At 41.7% G+C, this 19,600-nt stretch overlaps 2 protein-coding genes across 5 annotated transcripts in view; one reads left to right on the forward strand and one right to left on the reverse strand.

Moving 5' to 3' along the window:
• Positions 1-7,224, reverse strand: part of UXT (ubiquitously expressed prefoldin like chaperone) — a 38,204-nt gene extending 30,980 nt beyond the window's left edge. For 2 of the 4 annotated variants that reach the window (XM_033924241.1, XM_033924269.1), the window contains exons 1-4: positions 7,077-7,224; positions 6,862-6,984; positions 4,850-4,974; positions 4,646-4,727 (exon numbers count right to left, since the gene is read on the reverse strand). In XM_033924241.1, the coding sequence (XP_033780132.1) occupies positions 4,646-4,727; positions 4,850-4,926 (159 nt within the window). In that variant the 5' untranslated portion in view covers positions 4,927-4,974; positions 6,862-6,984; positions 7,077-7,224. Of the gene's footprint in view, positions 1-4,645; positions 4,728-4,849; positions 4,975-5,793; positions 5,869-6,747; positions 6,985-7,076 lie in introns of all 4 variants that reach the window. The other 2 variants (XM_033924249.1, XM_033924260.1) reach the window with 2 other exon arrangements.
• Positions 7,225-7,254: 30 nt separating this feature from the next.
• The window catches only part of LOC117350166 (ER membrane protein complex subunit 3-like), a 59,600-nt gene continuing 47,254 nt past the window's right edge, over positions 7,255-19,600 (forward strand). Inside the window, exons 1-2 of the mRNA XM_033924228.1 lie at positions 7,255-7,539; positions 7,773-7,830. Coding sequence (XP_033780119.1) covers positions 7,385-7,539; positions 7,773-7,830 — 213 coding nt within the window. The 5' untranslated portion in view covers positions 7,255-7,384. The remainder of the gene's footprint in view (positions 7,540-7,772; positions 7,831-19,600) is intronic.

Below are 19,600 nucleotides of genomic sequence, written 5' to 3' on the forward strand. Positions count from 1 at the left end.
TTGCATGCACAACCTATGGCACTATACATTTTGATTTGGGGGGCATATGGATGTTTATCTCATACATATTCACTGTGGAGACTCTGAAAACTTGACTGGCAATGGAGTCCCCAGGACGGGTTTAGGAAGCTCTGATCTAAGCGAGCTCAGAAAGCTGTGTATCTAACATGCTATTAAAAATGTCCAATGATAAAGGTTCTACTTCACTGCTGGTAAACTTGTTCTGGTACTTGACTGCCTCTCATTTAGAATTAAAGGGTTCCTTTTACTAAACCACAGTAGAGGTTTTTACCACAGGCCGGTGAGATAAATGCTCTGATGCTCATTCAATTACCTCACCGGCCCACAGTAAGCAGCTCTATAGCCAGTTTAGTAAAAAGAAGGCATAAATCTCTACTGCAACAAAAACCTTTCATATCCTATCCATTTCCCATGCAGGACTGCTTATTTAGATGGTGGAGTTAATCTCAGGTTTTTAATAATTAGGTCTCAGTGTATAAAAAGGGACATGTGCTAAAACAGCACAAGTTGGTGGTAAAATAACACATCTTAACAATGGTCCACATTGATAACCTACACTCCTAAATGAATAATTTCTTTTCTCCAGAGTCAGCAGGTTTGGGATTCAGTCTGACGCTCCTCCACTGAAATAACCCATACATAGGAAAAAGAGGTTAACCTTTACAAACAATGAGATTGAAAAAAATAGGAAGACAAAATATCTGGAAAGTTAAGGGAAGAAGGTATCACTATCTCTCCTGCCGCTATCCACCCCTCCCCCCGATCGGATCGGGCAGGAGGGAGCCCGAGCCCTCCGGCTCCAGCAACCCCTGCGATCGGATCAGCCAGGAGGGACCCCAAGCCCTCCTGCCCTGCCGAAACCCCCTACCCCCACTAAGATACGGGTAGGAGGGATCCCAGGCCCAACCCAGCCCATGTGCCTAAGGCCCTGCCCACAGGAGGGGCCTAAGGCAACTGGGCCAATTCCAGTTGGCCCAGGCGTCTAAGGCCTTACCTGTGGGTGGAGCTTGAGGTGCCTGGGCCAATCAAGCACTAAGGCTCGCCATTCTGAGGATAGTGGGCCCGCCGGATGGACGGGCTTGGGACCCATCCGTCCAACTTTTTTTAAGGTAAAAGGGGGGTGTCGGGGGTGGAATTGCGGAGTCGGCGGGGATGTCGTGGGGTTGGCGGGTATGGGGGGGTCGGCGGGCCGATCAGGGGTTCGGGGGTGGGGGCGATCGTGTGGAGAGGGGGTAGGGGGTTTCGGCGGGGCAGGAGGGCTTGGGCTCCCTCCTGCCCCGATCATGTTGGGCGGGTGGGGTTTCGGCGGGGCAGGAGGGCTCCCTCCTGCCTGATCTGATCAGGGGGGTGGATCACGGCAGGAGAGATTGGCTATCTCTCCTGCTGCGATAGCGATCCTAAGTGCCGCGTTTGGCGGCACTTGGTGGTATCGCTATCGCGGCAGGGGAGATGAGCCATCTCTCCTGCAGCGATCGCTGCTGTGGGGGAATGGATTCTGTAACTGGTGTTGTTTTTGACAGACATTGGTTACAGAATCCAGCTTTTAGGTGAAGGACTGGCTCCTCCTTAGCATAAACGGCCTGGCTTTGGGTGTTTGAGACTTAGGCTATTTTTTGGTTTATTATATATGTCTTAAGTGTAGATGTAGTGATGGTCTGGGCGTTTAAACAGCTGAACGTAGAGGCAGGCCATTATAAAAAAAAACCTCCTTTTGGATGTTTTTTTTGGGAATGGACATCTTCCCAGCTTCTACTTTCAACGTTTAAGGCCTAGCCCAGTGGTAGGCAAACTCATTTAGTCAAAAGAGCCAAAGATCAGCAGTAGAACAATTAAGATTTCTTTTGAGAGCTATACCCCGCGCCCGCTTGCGCTACGACGGCTACGTCAATCCAAATGACACCCTGCTCGCCCGCACGTAGTCAAAATTGATTTGTGGCAGAGCCTAGAGAATGACATGGGAAAAAAAATTTGCCTTTAAACAACTGAAGGGCTTATTTCCAAAACCCTACTACTACTACTACTTATCATTTCTATAGTACTGCTAGATGTACATAGTGCTGTACATTAAGACATACAAGAGACAGTCCTTGTTACATTCGAGTAAACCCTCTAAGTCCATTGCAACTAATATGGACAGTAGGTTTTGGAAATAACCCCTCCCATTACAGGTTAATTCACCTTAAGAGGCTCACCCCAAAACCCTTTACAGACACTTGTAAGAAAACTTTAGAAAAAAGGAAGCACCCAACAGAAGCACTCCTGGCTTTAACAGCTAAATTTGCTTTAGCGTTTTTTCTTTCTTTCTTTCTTCTGTGTTTAGATGAATCTCCTTTGGGAATGGTATGTTCATAATAGAGTATCATATGACCAAATGAAAAATTAAGGTTGGAACATTAATTATCAAGTCTTCCTTCACCAGTGAGGGATTTACCCATTGCTAAAGTCTTAAACTGAATCCTATTTAAAAAACACTAAGGGCTCCTTTTACTAAGCTGCGGTAGCGTTTTTAGCAGGCGCTACCCCCGTGCTACGCGGAAAAACCAATGCCAGCTCAATGGAAGTGTTAGCGTCTAGCATGGAAGTGTTAGCGTCTAGCGCGTGGCTTTGTAGCGCGTGCTAAAACCGCTAGCGGAGCTTAGTAAAAGGAGCCCTAAGAGAGGGATGAAGACTAGAGAATGACACGGTGACAAAATTCATCACTGTTCCTGTCCCCGCGGATAACCGCAGAAAATAATCCCATGTCATTTTCTAGTTGTCTATTTCAATCTCAATCCTTTTACACCAGCATTCTTCAAAGCAAAGCTTGCGGATCAGTGGTTGTGGCCATTCATACTCTGATTCTTATTTGAGCCAAGGATAATGAAGCCATTGCGACATCACTGATGCGATTGGCTCTTAGGCACTGGTGGAATGAGGCATTATGACATCACAATATCTGCTCTGGATACCAGAGACTGTCATTCTGTAGTGTCTATCTCAACCTCAGTCCTTCTACACCAGCATTCTTCAAAGCAAAGCTTGCGGGTCAGTGGTTGTGGCCATTCATACTCTGATTCTTCCCTCTCTCCTTAAAGAATGACATGAAGATGGTTTCTCGCGGTTATCCGCGGGGACGGGAACGGTGATGAATTTTGTCACCGTGTCATTCTCTAATGAAGACTTTTAAACTGAAGTAATACGGTCCCACAATGTCATTCTTTTCTTGGTTTTTTTTTTTAAATAAATAAATAAATGGGCTTTACTGAAATCCAACCGAAATCAGCAAGACAGAGGGCACAATGCACAATAAAAATGATCTACTCTAAACTGAAACCATAACCGACAATTTCACATTCCCCTCTCCCCCCCAGACCTCCCCTACCCCATCCATTTGAAGGCTTGGTGGGTTCTTATCCAAGTCTGGATTAGTTTGGAAGAATGCAACAGAGTGCGCAACAATTAGCAGTTCAAACGCCAACTATGACTCCATGAGGCATAGCTATTCAAACAGGTTCCCAGATTTTTTTGGAATATTCTCCAACACGTATGATGAACCCAACCAGTCTCATAAGGTTTTCACAATTTCATTCTTAAAGAGAAACCTAGCAACTGCATATTACTACTACTATCAATTATTTCTATAGCACTACCAGACATAGATAGCGCTGTAAAGCATCACAAAGAAGACAGTCCCTGCTCGAAAGAGCTTACAATCTAAATAGACAAGACAGGATGTCATGGATAAAGTTAAGGGAAACAGTTAATCAGCTGGCTGGAAAGGTGGGCAGAGGAGAAAGGTTATGGATTGAAGGCTATATAAAAAATGTGGGTTTTCAGTCTGCTTTTAGACAAGGTAAGGGGCTTGGTGGACAAACTTGGATAATTTATTCCAGGCATGGGGGCAGCTAGATGAAAGGAACGAAGTCTGGAATTGGCAATGGAGGAAAAGGGCACAGCTAAGAGCGACTTATCTGAGGAATGGAGTTCTCTGGGAGGTGTATAAGGAGAGAGATGAGAGGAGAGAATTGAGGGGCAGCAGAATGAACACACTTGTAGATCAGCAATAGGAGCTTGAAGTGTTTGTGAAGGCGCATAGGGAGCCAGCGAAGTGATTTAAGGAGAGGGGTGACATGAGTAGCGAGGTTGGTAGAAGATGAAATCATGCAGCAGAATTTTGCACAGATTGCAAATTGTAAATATGAGGCAAACCAGAACAGTGAAGATCCTGAAATATGCAAATCCTCAAAATGATGGAGACGAATGAAGTGATGAACCAAATCAAATGCAGCAGTGAGAGAAGTACTTAGGGGCCATGGTCTAATGTCTTACAGGCAAAATTTAGTAGTGTGAAGACTAATTGGACAAATTGCAGACTTTCCCTCCTTTTATGAAGCTGTGTGTTTTTTTATCACTAGCCACAGCGGTAAAAGCTAGGACGCTTATAGAATTCCTATGAACGTTAGAGCTTTTACCGCCGCAGCTGGCAATAAAAACGTTTAACACGGCTTCATAAAAGGGGGGAGTTTATTCAGTAACTGTGTCTTTTGTAAAACACTTTGTTGTAGTGCAAATGGATCACAGCATGATAACAGCTATTAAAATCTGATGCAAGAGAGAAGATTGTAATTTGAAGTATGATGCTTACCTGTAAACGCTCAAGGGTATTCTTCAGCTGCAAGTACTCAGCTATTGTCTTATTAACCTCATCTCTCTGTTCCAGAACTTTGCTAAAATAAAAAAGCCAAGATAAACAAAAGTACAGCAACAAATCTTGGGGTTTTTTGCATCTCTCTCTGTCCTGAAATCAATGACTTAGAAGCAACAATATAAGAACTGCTGTTCACCCTACCTCAAGTCTCGCTGTAGTACCTCATTGATAAACTTCTCATATTCCAGCACCTTCTTTTGCACCTGGTCAGTCTCCATTGCTTTCTTTCCTCCCTGCTAGTGCTTCTGCAGGGAAAAGTTTCATGTCTGGCATAGGGTTGTATGAAAGAAAAATAAGTAAGTACCAAAAAGAACATGTCTGAAGAAAAACTGGAAACTACATAAGATGGGCTTTCCTATTTCTATTTCTTCCTTGAAAAGCACAGGCTACAATAGTAACGTCTACAGACTCAGTCCATATCCAATCTCAGAATAAAGGAAAGATCAATTTTGAAAGCAATTGCCTGTGTAAATTTTCCATGTGAAAACTACTGTCACTGTATGGGTAAATATGCATGTTGTGAACTAGCATATATATTTTTTGCTGCTGAAAAAAATGGTGGAGTTGGGGGCCAGGGAAGGTATATTTATATTTGTGTGATAAAATCCCCAAAATGGCTCTAGTCCTTGCTTGCCTTGAATTTGGAAAAGGAAATTGCAGGGTTTTATAAACTGGTCCATTGGTGACCAAAAATAGGCTACCAGTTTATCTGGTTCCAGGACACAGTCTTTTTGCTAAGTCCTGGTTTTAAACTTATATCCCAAAGATGAAACTGCCAGGTTACTGAGTTTCAAGAGGGAGATTATAAGCTAGTCTTGGATTGTAGGCAACCCTATCATGTTGCATTATGGGATTAGTATCATTGATTTCAATGGGGAGAACTTCAAATGTCACATTGCATTAGAAATGTACATTCAAAACCAGGACTGGCCAGAAAATCTCTTTCCAGGAACTATTATTTATTTGGTTCATTTTATATTCTATCCTCCCCAGCCAGCATCTCTCTCACACCTGCTCCCTCCCTCCCCAGCCAGCATATTCCACTCTCTCCCCATTGTCCCCAATTCAGCATTCCTGTCCACTACCTTTGCATCTACCGCTGATTCCAATTAATGTCGACCTGCTGCCAGCTCTGCAAGCTTCCCTCTACCACGATCTCGCTGAAAAAGAGGAAGTGACATTATCAAGTATGGGACCACTGTAGAGGGAAGTCTGAAGAGCCCATGCAGGTTGCCCAAAGATGTTGCCTGCAGCGATTCGGGCCGCAGAAAGGAAATGCCGACCTGACACCAAATCTGCATAGACCTTAGGTATTTCCCCCAGCCAGTCTCTTTTACATTCTCCCCAATCCAGCATTCCTGTCCACTACCTCTGCGATGGCAATTCTAGTTAATGGCAACCTGCTGCTAGCTTTGCAGACTTCCCTCTACCATGGGTCCAACTGAAAAAGAGGAAGCTTCATCAAGGTGGGAATGCAGTAGATGGAAGCCTGCAGAGTCCACGCAGGCTGCCCGAGGATGTTCCTGGCAATAATTCAGGCCGCAGCAATGGAGTGCCGACCCAACACCAAAATCTGCACAAACCTCAGGTAATTCTGTGTTCCTGGATAATTCTGCACAAATTCTACATTGCACAGTAGCACAGAATTCCACCAGGAGTAATGGGTTATAAGTTTACATGTGTACAGTACAGTTTGATCATCTTAGAGAGAATCCGGTTTAGCATACTATCTGATCAACTTCACTTAACATACAGTTTTACATCTTAAGTTAGGTAAGTTGGTAGCTCTGTCAAGAAATGGGGTATTTGCAGTCCTTGATTCATTCTACCCATTGAAATCAATGCTATAAGTCTCAGAATATTGGAGTTATCAGAAATCCTGGACTGCCTTAAAATCCTCACCTAGACCTGATAACTTAAGCAAATGAAAATTAATACAAAGAATCTAACTTGCAACAAGGGGCGCTCAGATGAGAGTGATTTTTCAGGATAACCAAGTTCAGCAAATTAATTTAGTTCTTAAACTAGCTACAACACACCTAATAAATATTTTCAGGCTAGTTGGCCTGAAAACCAAACACGTCTAAAATCTTTGTAATCTAAGCTGCGCCTCCCCTGTTTTGAAGTTTGCTCTAAATAAGAGACACATTTACATGCATAATCTAAGAAACTAGCTCCGGGGCATTAGGCTCTGATGGCGTCAGTCCTACAGATTTCATTCCAATACACGCTGAGGCTTGTGTCTCGGTTTTCTTCCTGGTGTGCTGAAGAACAGCCTGAAAAAAGGTACAAATTAATACATTCACGTAACAAACATATTGAATAACGGGAATTATTAAATGAAATCGATACTGGTCCGCAAACATACCTGACAAAAAAATTGTAAAAAAAATAAGGAGATGCGTATACAAGACTATCAGTCTCTCTCACGTTTTCTGTTCCCCCCCCTCCCTCGCTCACTCGCGATAAAACTACAACTCCCACAATCGCCGGAATCTTCCGGCACAAACGTCTATAATTTCCCGACCTTTTACGTCACTTCCGCTTAGGGCTAGCGCCGACGCTGACTTCTTCCGGAGTCAAGGCATTTTTCGTGCCCCCTCGCTCCAGCAAATATTGTGTGACTTCAAGGACAGGTCCGACGTTAAAGAAGCTGGAACAGAGACGTTGCGGGAAATGGCGGGGCCGGAACTGCTGCTGGACTCCAGCATTCGGCTCTGGGTGGTGCTGCCCATCGTTTTCATCACGTTCCATGTGGGGCTGATTCGGCACTACGTGACGCAGCTGTTGCACAGTGAAAAGAGGCCGGAGCGGGAGCAAGTGTCCGATAGGTATAGCCTCCGACTGCTGATCTTAGTCTTATCCCCCCCCCCCTACTGAACGAGAAGAGCCTTGTCTTGGGGTTGGGGAGCTGGAGTCGGTCTAAAACGGCCCATAACCCCGACTGCATGGAGAAAAGGCCGGAGTGTGTGCAGGCGTGAAAGGAGCCCTGGTCGTCCCCCCTCCCGCTGGTGATTCTCTGGTTCACAGTTTGCTGTACTGTCATGTATTCTCTCTTTTGTAGCCAGGTCTTACTACGGAGTCGGGTGCTGAGGGAGAGCGGCAAATACATCCCACGACAGGTGAGCAGGTCCCCCCTCCCCCACGCCAGCAAACTAGCTTCCTCTGGGCATTGCCTTTTTAAACCACGAGGAATCTTTCTGAAATAATTCTTTACTTTAAAAAAAAAAAAAATTGCGTGTCTGGAATCACCACCAGCAAAACTCCTGATTGGGATTTAAGCATATCTTGTTTTATTTACATATTTTTCTTTAATTGGTCATTTAATATAACTGCTCCAGGCCAGTTACATAACACAAAACATAGAATACAATATGATCGCATAACAAAACATATTTATTGGGCTTCATTAATTGCCTTTATGAAGAGATTTACCCAAAGAAGTGTACTGTAGGTAGAGTGTAACATAAAATTTACAATCCCAACCCAAGTATGTTAACTGCATTTGTCATGTATTCTGGCAAATTACTATTTTGTTATGCAATAGATTCAGCAAAAGTCTCCTAATGGATCTTTTTTTAAAAAGGATTTAAAAACATGGTTCCTTATGTACTTGTTCCACCCTATCATGATTTTATAAAGATCATTTATTTACTGAATTACATTACATAAATATTTATGAATCACTAATATACCCCTATAGGAGTTCAATGTGATTTCCAAATTAGAGGTTGGCCATCTCCTAGAAATAAAATTCTTACATTAAAATCAAAATTGCGAAGGGGGTACTGAAAAGTTCTCAACCCAACCAACTTCTTGGTTGGGCTGAGAACTTTTCAGCATTCCCTCACCTATCTTACATTAAAATCAAACCATAAAAACATAGTAAATCTGCTGATGGCGTCAAAGAGAAAGGTATATGTTGCAAATAGTTTTTAAAACCTTTACAAAATCATCTGTTAGTGTGAATGAGATCTTGCAAACATTAGGCCTTTATAGAAACTGTAATAGAAGGGGATGGGTCTTAATTGTATTGGAAGAGAGTTCCACCACTTTGTTGCTAGATATGGAAACATAGAGCAGTGGTTCCCAACCCTGGCCTCACCACCAGCCAGTCGGGTTTTTGGACAACCCTAATGACTATGCATGAGAGAGATTTGCATATAATGATAGGCATGCAAATCTGCTCCATGCATTTTCATTAGGGCTATCCTGAAAACCTGAATAGCTGGTGGTCCTCCAGGACAGGGTTGAGAACCACTGGTATAGAGTGTAATGTGTTATATTTAATAACTCTAGGATTAAGGAAATAATGGTAGCCTGAAGTGGACCTAAACTAAGGAGTCCTTTTATTAAGCTGCGTTAGGGGTTTACCGCGCGTTAAACCACCTGCTGCGCTAGCCACTAACGCCTGCATTGAGCAGGCGTTAGTTTTTTAGCCGGCCATGGGGGTTAGCATGTGATGAAATGTCCGCACTAACCCCGCTAGCGCGACTTGATAAAAGGACCCCTAAACTTCTTTGAGCATTCACTCTTGAATATTGACAGGGATACTTGCAGACCTCACCTCATTTTCTAAAACAATAAGAATAATAACAATTTTTTTATATACCGCAGGACCGTGAAGTTCTTTGCGGTTTACAATGATTAAAGATGTTACAGATAGAGTGGAATCAACAAAGTATAGACTTGGTGATTGACAGTTCTAGAGATCATTTGTGGAGGGCTGGGATTGTATAGGTTGATTTCCTAAGTATTTCAGGAACAGATGTGTTTTTGACGTTTCCTGAATTCCCTATAGGTAGTAGGCACAAGTAATTGTTCTAGGTCTTTACCCCACAGAGCTGCTTGATGTGAGAAAAGATGTTGGTGATGGGTCATTCCATGTCAAGTGATCAGATTCTTGGAAAGTGCCCTGCATGACCATCACGGATTTTGATGAAACTTCATATGCAGAGTCCACCATGTCTCAAACGAACTTTGGTAAAGTTTTAGTTTCGCTTGTGGAATATTTGTGGAGATATAGCCATTTGTTTGACCCCATACCACAATGAAATACAGTACGACAATGACATTCTGACAACTTTGAGACACAATATCTCCCGAGCTGTGTTTCCAAAAAAACTGAAACTTAGCTACCCTGCACAACTTTTTGAGCTCTGTTCATTGCTACCAATAACAATTTTTGCCGAGCACTGATTGAATGCCTGAATTACAGTAAACTTGGCCGAAAAAATTAGTGCTCCACAAAAAGTCAAAGTTTGACATTACTTAGCTCCCACAATAATTGAGTAATAAATGCGAAATTTGGCGCATAATGTCTCAGTACAACGTTGTTTTCAAAAGTACAATTTCAACCTCCAAGCTCTTTCCATTAGTTTACAAATTAAGTGTAAAGTTGCTAATTTGTGTAAAAAGGCCAAAAATAGGGTATTTTCAGCCTGCTTTTACAGAAAAATACCTTTCAGAAACTCTTTCAAATCAGTCTCATTAGAAAGAGCATATTTCAAACCCCCTAGAAAAGAGGACTTCATTTTTCAACGCAGGTTAATAATGGCTGAAAAAGGGGGACAAAGTTGGGAGACGTTGCCACGGCAACAACCTCTATTTCAACATAGTTCTGTCATTTTTAAAGTTACAGTTTTGTATTGACGTAGTATTACTACTACTCTATTGCGTTGGTCCATGGTGACATTGTCACTACCAGTTCAAGAGTTTGAACTGGCAACCCCATCGCCATAGGGGTCACGCCCGATAGCTGTGCAATACCAGCCACGGGTGGGCCACTTCGTCCAGGTTCCCAAGCCTCGCATTTGGTTTCTCTGTCAAGGTTCCAAAGCCTTTTGTTGGTATCTTTCTGGTTCCAAAGCCAATGATTAGGGTGTCTTATCCTAGGTTCCCAAGCCTAAATTGGGTATCTTATATGGTTCCCAAGCCGAAGTGAAGTCCACTTTGATTTTAACTGCCAGCAATCTTTATAACATTCTGTTAAATTTTTGAGCCACTTTCTTCAATGCAGTTTCTGGAAATTGATATTGGCGGCCGGATGATGTAACTGAAGGGGCACAAAGCATGCAGATGAGGTGTTGCTCTGGAATCCAACAAACGTCTTGCCTTTCTGGCCAATAAAACAAATGAGCTGGACCGTGAGGATGCATAAATTTTATCAATGCATCATTTTGTTCAATTGAGACTTCAACAACATTGCCTATCCACCATTGATTATCATAAGTACAGGCAACGTAGCAACCAGGAAAGATTTCGGACACTTTCAAATTTGGAATGGCAGTATCAGAAATTTTGGCAACAAAATTTATTGTGTCATTTGAAACTTTGCTGACACGAACCGAGTTTGAGTCGACTGGTACAAATTGGTGGTGCTCTCTGGTACCGGCTACTGTGCTGCTTTCATGCCATCTTTCTTCTTGAAACTTTTTGCTTTCTTCAATTTCTTCTTTTGGAACATAAATGTATTTAACTCCGTGTATATTTTGGTCACAAAAGTTAAATAGATCCTTTGGCGTCAATATTTGATCCGTTGATGGTCTTTGGAGGCTAGCCCGGGCAGCCAGTCGTTTAGTTGTTCCACCAACTCCATCGCAGGGTGATTTTCCGTGGCTAGTTCCAAAAAAATTCCATTCAGCCTCAATGTTGAAATAATTTCTGTGATTGCACAAATTCACAAAGTTCTTGTAGTTTTTATATTGTGCAGCTGAGCCGTCACTGAAGTAGTATATTTTGGTAATGTTTGTTTGAGTTACCAAAAATTCGATCAACTTTTGAATAAACACGTGTACAGATATCGTATCATGTTGCATATGATCAGAAATAATGCAACAGTTTACAACTTGCAATGTGCCCACTTCATTGAGGTAATATGCAACAAAAGGATGTACTGTAGCTTGTGAATTTTCCCAGTGAAAGCCTTGGGCGGCATCCTGTACAACAAATGAGTAATTTTCAGCGAAATCCATCAAAACGATCATTTCCGTTTCTTTTAAACCTGTCTTCAACATCTTCAAATATTCACTTTGATGTTTTGAAATGAAATGGTGACTTCCAAATCTTGCTTGCAAGTCTTTCAATAAAGTTGTCCATGGTTAGTACGCTTGTTTCTAATGTTTCACGGTCAGCGTGAACCCATTGCTTAAATTCTATTGATTCTTCTGGATCTAAATCCTTGAATATTTCTTCCAGGTATGCTGTTAGTGCTTCTTCACCAGGGCAGTTTTGACATCGTTGTAGCATACAGTCCTTGACATTTAGGTCGCACACAGTTTTTTCCATAAGAACTTAGTAGTTCTCTTTGACATTGGCGCCTTGTAGCATGAGCTTTACATTTTGATGTATCGTGCAGACACACACGGAGTGTGCACCTGATGCACCAACGGTTACACACCACTTTGGCCTGAGCTCACAGAATTTGGAAAAATCAATTTCAGTTCCGTATTTGTTACAGTACGCCACGTACAGCTCTTTTAAATTACACAACAGCAGCCGCTTTTGCTTTTGTACTTTTAAACCATTTAGGCGGACTGAAATGCAATCTTTTTTGCCAGGACATATTCTGCTGAATTCATCGTCTTCGTAAAAATCTTGAACTCTATTTGCAATTTCTTTTGGAAGGGACTTGTTAATTTTTGCATCAGGTATAGAACAAATGCCTTTCTCTTTCTTTACTTTTTGGGCTGTTCTGACCATGCGCTCTGAAACGCCAAACTTCATTGCTGTTTCCTTTATTGACCAACTTTTTGGGGCCATCGTCAATAATTGAACTTTCATTGACCTGTTGGATATTGCAATTTTCGTTTTCATTTCTTCAATGAGGTCAGTGTAATCTTCACATAACTTGCATTCTACAGACTGACGAGACGGCCCAACTTCTTCAGCTGAAACTCCAGCAGCAGATGTAATCTTCTTGGCTATCACATTCTGCACACGTTCAATTTTTCGTATCACATAGCCGGCTTTATCTCTACTAGCTAACCTTCGAATTTTCAATGGAGAGGTTCCTAAAGCAGTCAAGCTTTGATCAACTGCATCGGAGATGCTGATATCAAAATCATCTGAAGATGAAGATGCTGCAGTAGCTTCACTCATTGAAACGTATTGGGCTTTGCACCTACTGCAAAGTTTCTGACCTGGCTTGATATTTATTTTTATTAAAAATATGAACAGGATGTCATGAAAAGTTAGTGCTCCTATAGTTCCAATTTAGGGGAGTTTCAAATCGCTGGAGGAAAAAGCCTCAGATAGGAACCCTTCCACCACCACAATGGTGGTCCAAGGTGGTCGGGCGAACACCTCACTGGCAAAAAACCAGTACCGATCTATCTATTGATAAGTGGAAATTTTCCTCTATCTTTATACCATAAGTCCTGCTTTAAGTTCACTATTGTGGGAGCTGGTCTGGAGGTTTTTTGCCAGTGAGGTGTTCGCCCGACCACCTTGGACCACCATTGTGGTGGTGGAAGGGTTCCTATCTGAGGCTTTTTCCTCCAGCGATTTGAAACTCCCCTAAATTGGAACTATAGCAGCACTAACTTTTCATGACATCCTGTTCATATTTCTAGTGAAAGTGTTTGCCTTAACATTATTGATTTTTCACTTTTCCGTGTTTTTTTTGTTTTGATATTTATTTTTGCCACTTTTCTAAAAATCATTAGACATGGCAAGATCGACTTTTAACAATCCACTTTGAACAATGTGATTTTTCTTTTCAAATGGATTACAACACGATGTTTGCTTTAATTCGTATTTGTCGAGATACTTTGCTTTGTGGTGGAGGCAGATTTGGTCTTTATCCATCAGTTCAACTTCAGAGCGCCGAGTGATAAGCAATTTTTCATTGGTTGACAAATTATGTAAAAAAATGAGCCCACATTTTTTAGAATAAAATGTGCTGTCATGACACTTTGACAACAATTTTTGCCCAATGGCACAGTCTGGCAGAAAAGGATTATTATTAGTCGATTCGTTGGCATCCATTTTAAACTGAATTAATAATAATGTGGATCTGAAAAAGAAAACAAGTTGTAATTTGTGATCTGCATGCAACAAAATTATCACCTCAATTTCTAGTTAGGAATAATCATTAATTAAGAACACTATAATTGTACCCAAAGCTTGAGTAAAAATAAACAGGGAAAAACAGTGTGAAAAGTGACATAATTGTAAGTTGAAACTTAGGCCGTTGCCATGGTGACATCTCCCAACTTTGTCCCCCTTTTTCGGGCATTGTTAACCTGCGTTGAAAAATGAAGCCCACTTTTCTAGGGGGTTTGAAATATGCTCTTTCTAATGAGACTGATTTGAAAGAGTTTCTGAAAGGTATTTTTCTGTAAAAGCAGGCTGAAAATACCCTATTTTTGGCCTTTTTACACAAATTAGCAACTTTAAACTTAATTTGTAAACTAATGGAAAGAGCTTGGAGGTTGAAATTGTACTTTTGAAAACAACGTTGTACTGAGACATGCGCCAAATTTCGCATTTATTACTCAATTATTGTGGGAGCTAAGTAATGTCAAACTTTGACTTTTTGTGGAGCACTAATTTTTTCGGCCAAGTTTACTGTAATTCAGCCATTCACTCAGTGCTCGACAAAAATTATTATTGGTAGCACTGAATAGAGCTCCAAAAGTTGTGCAGGGTAGCTAAGTTTCAGTTTTTTTGGAAACATAGCTCGTGAGATATTGTGTCTCAAAGTTGTCAGAATGTCACTGTCGTACTCTATGTCATTGCAGTATGGGGTCAAACAAATGGCTATATCTCCACGAATATTCCACAGGCGAAACTAAAACTTTACCAAAGTTCGTTTGATACATGTGGGACTTTGTGCATAAAGTTTTATCAAAATCCGTGATGGTCATGCAGGGAGCCCTTGATCACTTGACATGGAATAACCCTGATGACTTTTAAATTTACAGCCTCTGACCGGTGGAGAAACAAAGTTCAGGTGTGAGCTTCACCTATATCTGTTGGTTGAGAAAGAGAAAAGGTCTGGTTCCGTGGCTTCCTTATATCCTGCACCTATCAGGTTCGTTTTAATTATGAGCTTTCCGACACCTGGAGCAATCCATCCGGTATGCCCCAAGGCTCTCCACTATCCTCATTGCTCTTCAACGTCTACATGTCCTCCCTGGGCACGAAGCTAACCCAGCTAGGGATACAACTATTTAGTTATGCAAATGATTTTACGATTATCATCCCATTCACCAATTCTGTCTCCGAAACTATTCCCAAAGCTTCAGAAGCTTCAGAAGCTAAACATGATGGAACAATGGATGACAAACTTTAGGCTCAAACTTAATTCAGATAAAATGACTTTTTTCATTGCTTCACCACATTCACTTGACATTAAATCACCCCTCTGTATCAATAACCTTAGTTACCCTATCCAGCCCTCCATAAAGATACTAGGTGTAACTCTGGATCAATGCCTAACCATGAAAGACCAAGTAGACTCCTTAATCAGAAAGGGATTTTTCACTCTCTGGAAACTCGGATCCCTTAAAGCTTATTTTGTTACATCGGTTTTTAGAATCCTAGTCCAATCCCTCGAACTAAGCCTGCTTGACTACTGTGACATCGCCTATTTGGCAATTTCCCAAAAAAATATGCGACGCCTACAACTGTTGCAGAATGCGGCAGTCAGACTAATCTTTGGACTAAAAAAATTTTACCACGTGACACACTACTACCGGCAGCTAAATTGGCTGCCGATGAAGGCACGCGTAAAGTTCAAATTTGCCTGATTCTGCTTTAAAGCTTTACACGGACTTGCCCTCAAATACATTACTGACCTTTTCTCCTTCTCAACCAACAGACACAAGAGAAGTTCACATTCCAACTTCGTTTCCCCCCCAGTGAGAGGTTGCAAACTGAAAAAACACCATGAATTCCTTCTCTCACACCAAGCAGCATCATGGGGTAAAGACCTAGAACAATTACTTTCACCCTCTACTTATGAGGAATTTAGGAAACTTCTAAAAACACACCTGTTCCTAAAACATCTTGACAACTGATCCACTTATCTCTTTCCTCTCAATAGACCTACTGTCCTTTTGATCACTTTTCTCCTCAACAATGAATTTCCTGTCTAATTACTTCTCTTTCTTCTTCCCCTCTTGAAGTCAGTCAATTTGTACCTTTGCTTAATCTTAATCATAGAACTTCACGGTATTGCGGTATATAAGCTGTTATTATTATTATCTAATCTAATCTAAACCTTAAGTTTATATACCGCATCATCTCCATGAGAATGGAGCTCAACACGGTTTACAAGAACTTAAAATAGTGGGTAGAGAAGAAGAAAAAGGATTACATGAACTTATGTGTAGAAGGGGGGAGAGAAAGGGGGGAAGGATAGAGCTACAATTTGCTGAAAAGCCAGGTTTTCAGTTGTTTGCGGAATAACTGAAGGGAGCTCAGGTTCCGCAGCGTGGTGGTGAGGTCGTTCCAAAGACCTGTGATTTTGAAGAGAAGGGATTTTCCCAGTTTGCCTGAATAGTGGATGCCGCGTGGAGAGGGGAAGGCTAGTTTAAGCCTTTGGGCAGTTCTGAAGGAGTCAGGACTGGAGGAGTTGAAAGACAGTGGGATAAGAGGAGGCAGGATTCCGTGAATGATCTTGAAAGCCAGGCAGGAACGTTTGAAATGGATTCTGGAGATTATTGGGAGCCAATGAAGTTTGGCAAGGAGTGGGGAGGCATGGTCAGACTTGCGTTTTGAGAAGATCAGTTTGGCTGCAGTATTCTGGATTAGCTGGAGTCTTAGAATACTTTTTTTTGATAGATTTAAGTAGATGGCGTTGCAGTAATCTAGTTTGGAGAGGATGATGGATTGGACAAGGATGGCAAAGTGTTGTTGGCTGAAGTAGGATTTAGCTTTCCTCAGCATGTGAAGGCTGAAAAAGCATGATTTTGCCAAGGAGTTGAGGTGGTCATTGAGGGAGAGAGAGGAATCGATAGTGATACCAAGGACCTTGCATGAGAACTCGAGCTGTAGTGTATCGCCTGTGGGTAGTGTGAAAAGTGTGGGCAGGTGTTTGGGCCGAGCCAGAGTAGTTTTGTTTTAGATTCGTTTAGTTTCATCTGTACCGAGAGGGACCAGGCACGGAGTCTCATTATGCAAGCTGTAATGTTTTCGTGGAGGTTGGTGAGGTTCTGGTCAGTCTCAAGGAGGACAAGGATGTCATCTGCATAAGTGTAGATTGTTTCCAGGGGGGATAGTTGAAACAGTTTCAGGGAGGACATGTAGATGTTAAAGAGAATAGGGGAAAGGGGTGATCCTTGAGGGACACCGCAAGATGGAGTCCAATGAGTGGACATGGTGCCATTTGTGTTGACAGTGTAGGAACGGGAGCGTAAGAAGTTTGAGAACCACATTAGGACGGTGGAGTCGATGCCAATCTTGGAAAGTTGGTAAAGTAGTATGTCGTGATGGACGACATCAAAAGCAGCGGAAAGATCGAATTGTAGTAGTACAGCAAATTTGTTGTTATTATTAGTATTATTATATATTTAGGGGCTAAGCCATAAAGTAGCTTGAAGCAAAAACAACCAAACTTGAATTTCACACATGCCTCCATCGGCAGCCAGTGTAGAAGTCGATAGGAAGATGTTACGTGGTCAAACTTCTTCAGTCCACAAAGTAGTCTGACCGCTGCATGTTGTACAAGTTGCAATTGCCGCATATTCTTCTGGGGGAGTACCAAATCTCGTCAACTGTAGAATCAAAAAAGTGTATCTGGCACCCTTGAAATTAATCAAGCATTTGCAAGGGAACCTTAATACAAAAGTAGCTCCTAGATTCAAAACCTGGGGGTCTCAAAACAAAATTTTTTTCCTCCTTTTGTGATAATTTAGATACATCTGGATACATTCTTCTTATTTTTGATTCAGAAACAAAACATCTCTATATTTAAAAAAACAACTTCAATAACCAATCTCTGTCTGAATCTAAGGCTATTTATACAAATAATGTAGCAAATGTGATCTGTTCCGAGTCTGATTTTTCTATTAAGTTCGTCAAGTCCAGTAGATCTAATTCCGGTTCCTTGTGATCTTCCCAGAGTTTTCTTCTTTCCCAAGGAAATACAATAAATTTTGGAAATGGGTGGAAAAGAGTTCTGTGGGATTTTCAGAATCTCGGAAAGATATCGTTTAAGCATATCTATTGGTGAAGTAGTTATTAGTTTAGGAAAATTAATCAACCTTAAATTTTGTCTCCGTGTGATATTTTCCAAAATTTCCATCTTGAAATTAATATTACCATTTTCTTTCATTAGGAGCTGATTTTGTGCTCCAAGAATTTCCAATTTTTTCTCTTGTTCAGTTGATTTTTTTTTTTCTCTAATTTGTCCCTTTTGTTACAAAGTTAATATAGCAGAACAATGAGTAGAAAATGTTTTGAGATTTGAGTCCTCAGGGAAAGCTGTAATGTGGCAATTGCTTCCCATATAGAATTTAAGTCAATTACTGTAGGCTTTTCCAAGGGTGCCACAGTATAGGTAAATTTCAGGTCATTTAAATTCACAGTACCTGGTTGAACATTAGTCAGTGCCGGTACATGCTGTTCCTCTGCCAGAATCAGTTTACCCTGTGGCGTTGGTTATAAAAAGGAAGCAGATGACAGTCTTCTAATCGCAAGTTCTTCTTGATCTTCGCAGCTCTTGGAGGTTGCTGCTATGCTCCCCTCACTCCCCACATCCTGATGCACTCGTCGGGGGAGTGGCTGCGCCGGCGTATTGCGCTCCTCCGTCGAGAGACTGGTCTCCTCGAAAGAGGTGCTGGGGTTCTCCGATATGCCCCACCTCGTGCCGAGGACTTTCCGTCTGGATCTCCTCCAGGCCCACGCTCGACGAACGCGTCCAACGGGCCAGATAGCTGTTGCAGCCCGGGTTCAGAAGGGTAAACCTGGGTCTTGGACTTGGCTTCACCATTTGTAAGGCAAAAGGCTTGAGCGTGTTCCACTGAACGCGTTCAGGCGACCATCTTAATTAAGCTCCTCCTATCATGTATGTTATTCTTGATGTGGATTTGGAAATCATAACCTCGATGATTGCTAATCAAAAAACCCAGTGTATATAATTTTAAAAATGCCTCTTTCTTCAAAAGGAAGCCAATGTAATCTGAGATATAAAGGCATTCCCTTATATTCTGAGCAACCTACCACCTTTCCAGCTTACAAGATGAAGCCCAAATGTTTCTTTTCTTTAGAAGGGAGCCATTCCATCATCATCTTAGTGCCTCTTCTGACTGATCCATCTAAAAAAATAGTGGAACTAGAACTATACACTTTATTTATTTAATTCATTTTCTATCTCATTGTCCCCAAAGAGCTCAGAACGGCTTTAAGGTGCAGTTTCATCTTAGATAAATAGAAACATTTATGATATTCCTCATTTTATGTTTTCTTCCTTCCTAAAGTTGTAGTAATCTTTCCATTACATCCTTACCAGACCAGTTCAGACCTGTGCATAGTTGGCTGCCAACTAGTGGGTGTAGACAGAGAACAACGATAATTTATTTCTATAGTGCTACCAGACGCATGCAGCTTTGCACATTGTAGAGAAACAATGATTAACTTTGTACAGGCGCAGGAATTTAGCATTTTCTCTGGGACTGCTATTCAAAGCAATTAGTTTTCTGCCCGCTTAAATTGCTTCCTGTAACCTAAGTTGGAATATTCAGTAGCACTTAACTAGAGAGTGTCATTGAATATCCCCAAATGAAAAGTGTGCAGGTCAGGGATGGCACTAGGGAGGAGTCACAAAATTAAGATATTGGCAGTATTCAGAGCAGGCACTCTCATAGGTAAGAGGCCTAACTTAGGACAGCTCAAAAGCTGCCCTAAATTAGGTCTTTTAACTATGTGGGTGCTGGCACTGACTAT

The sequence above is a fragment of the Geotrypetes seraphini genome, chromosome 1, assembly GCF_902459505.1.
Source record: "Geotrypetes seraphini chromosome 1, aGeoSer1.1, whole genome shotgun sequence".
NCBI lineage: Eukaryota > Metazoa > Chordata > Amphibia > Gymnophiona > Dermophiidae > Geotrypetes > Geotrypetes seraphini.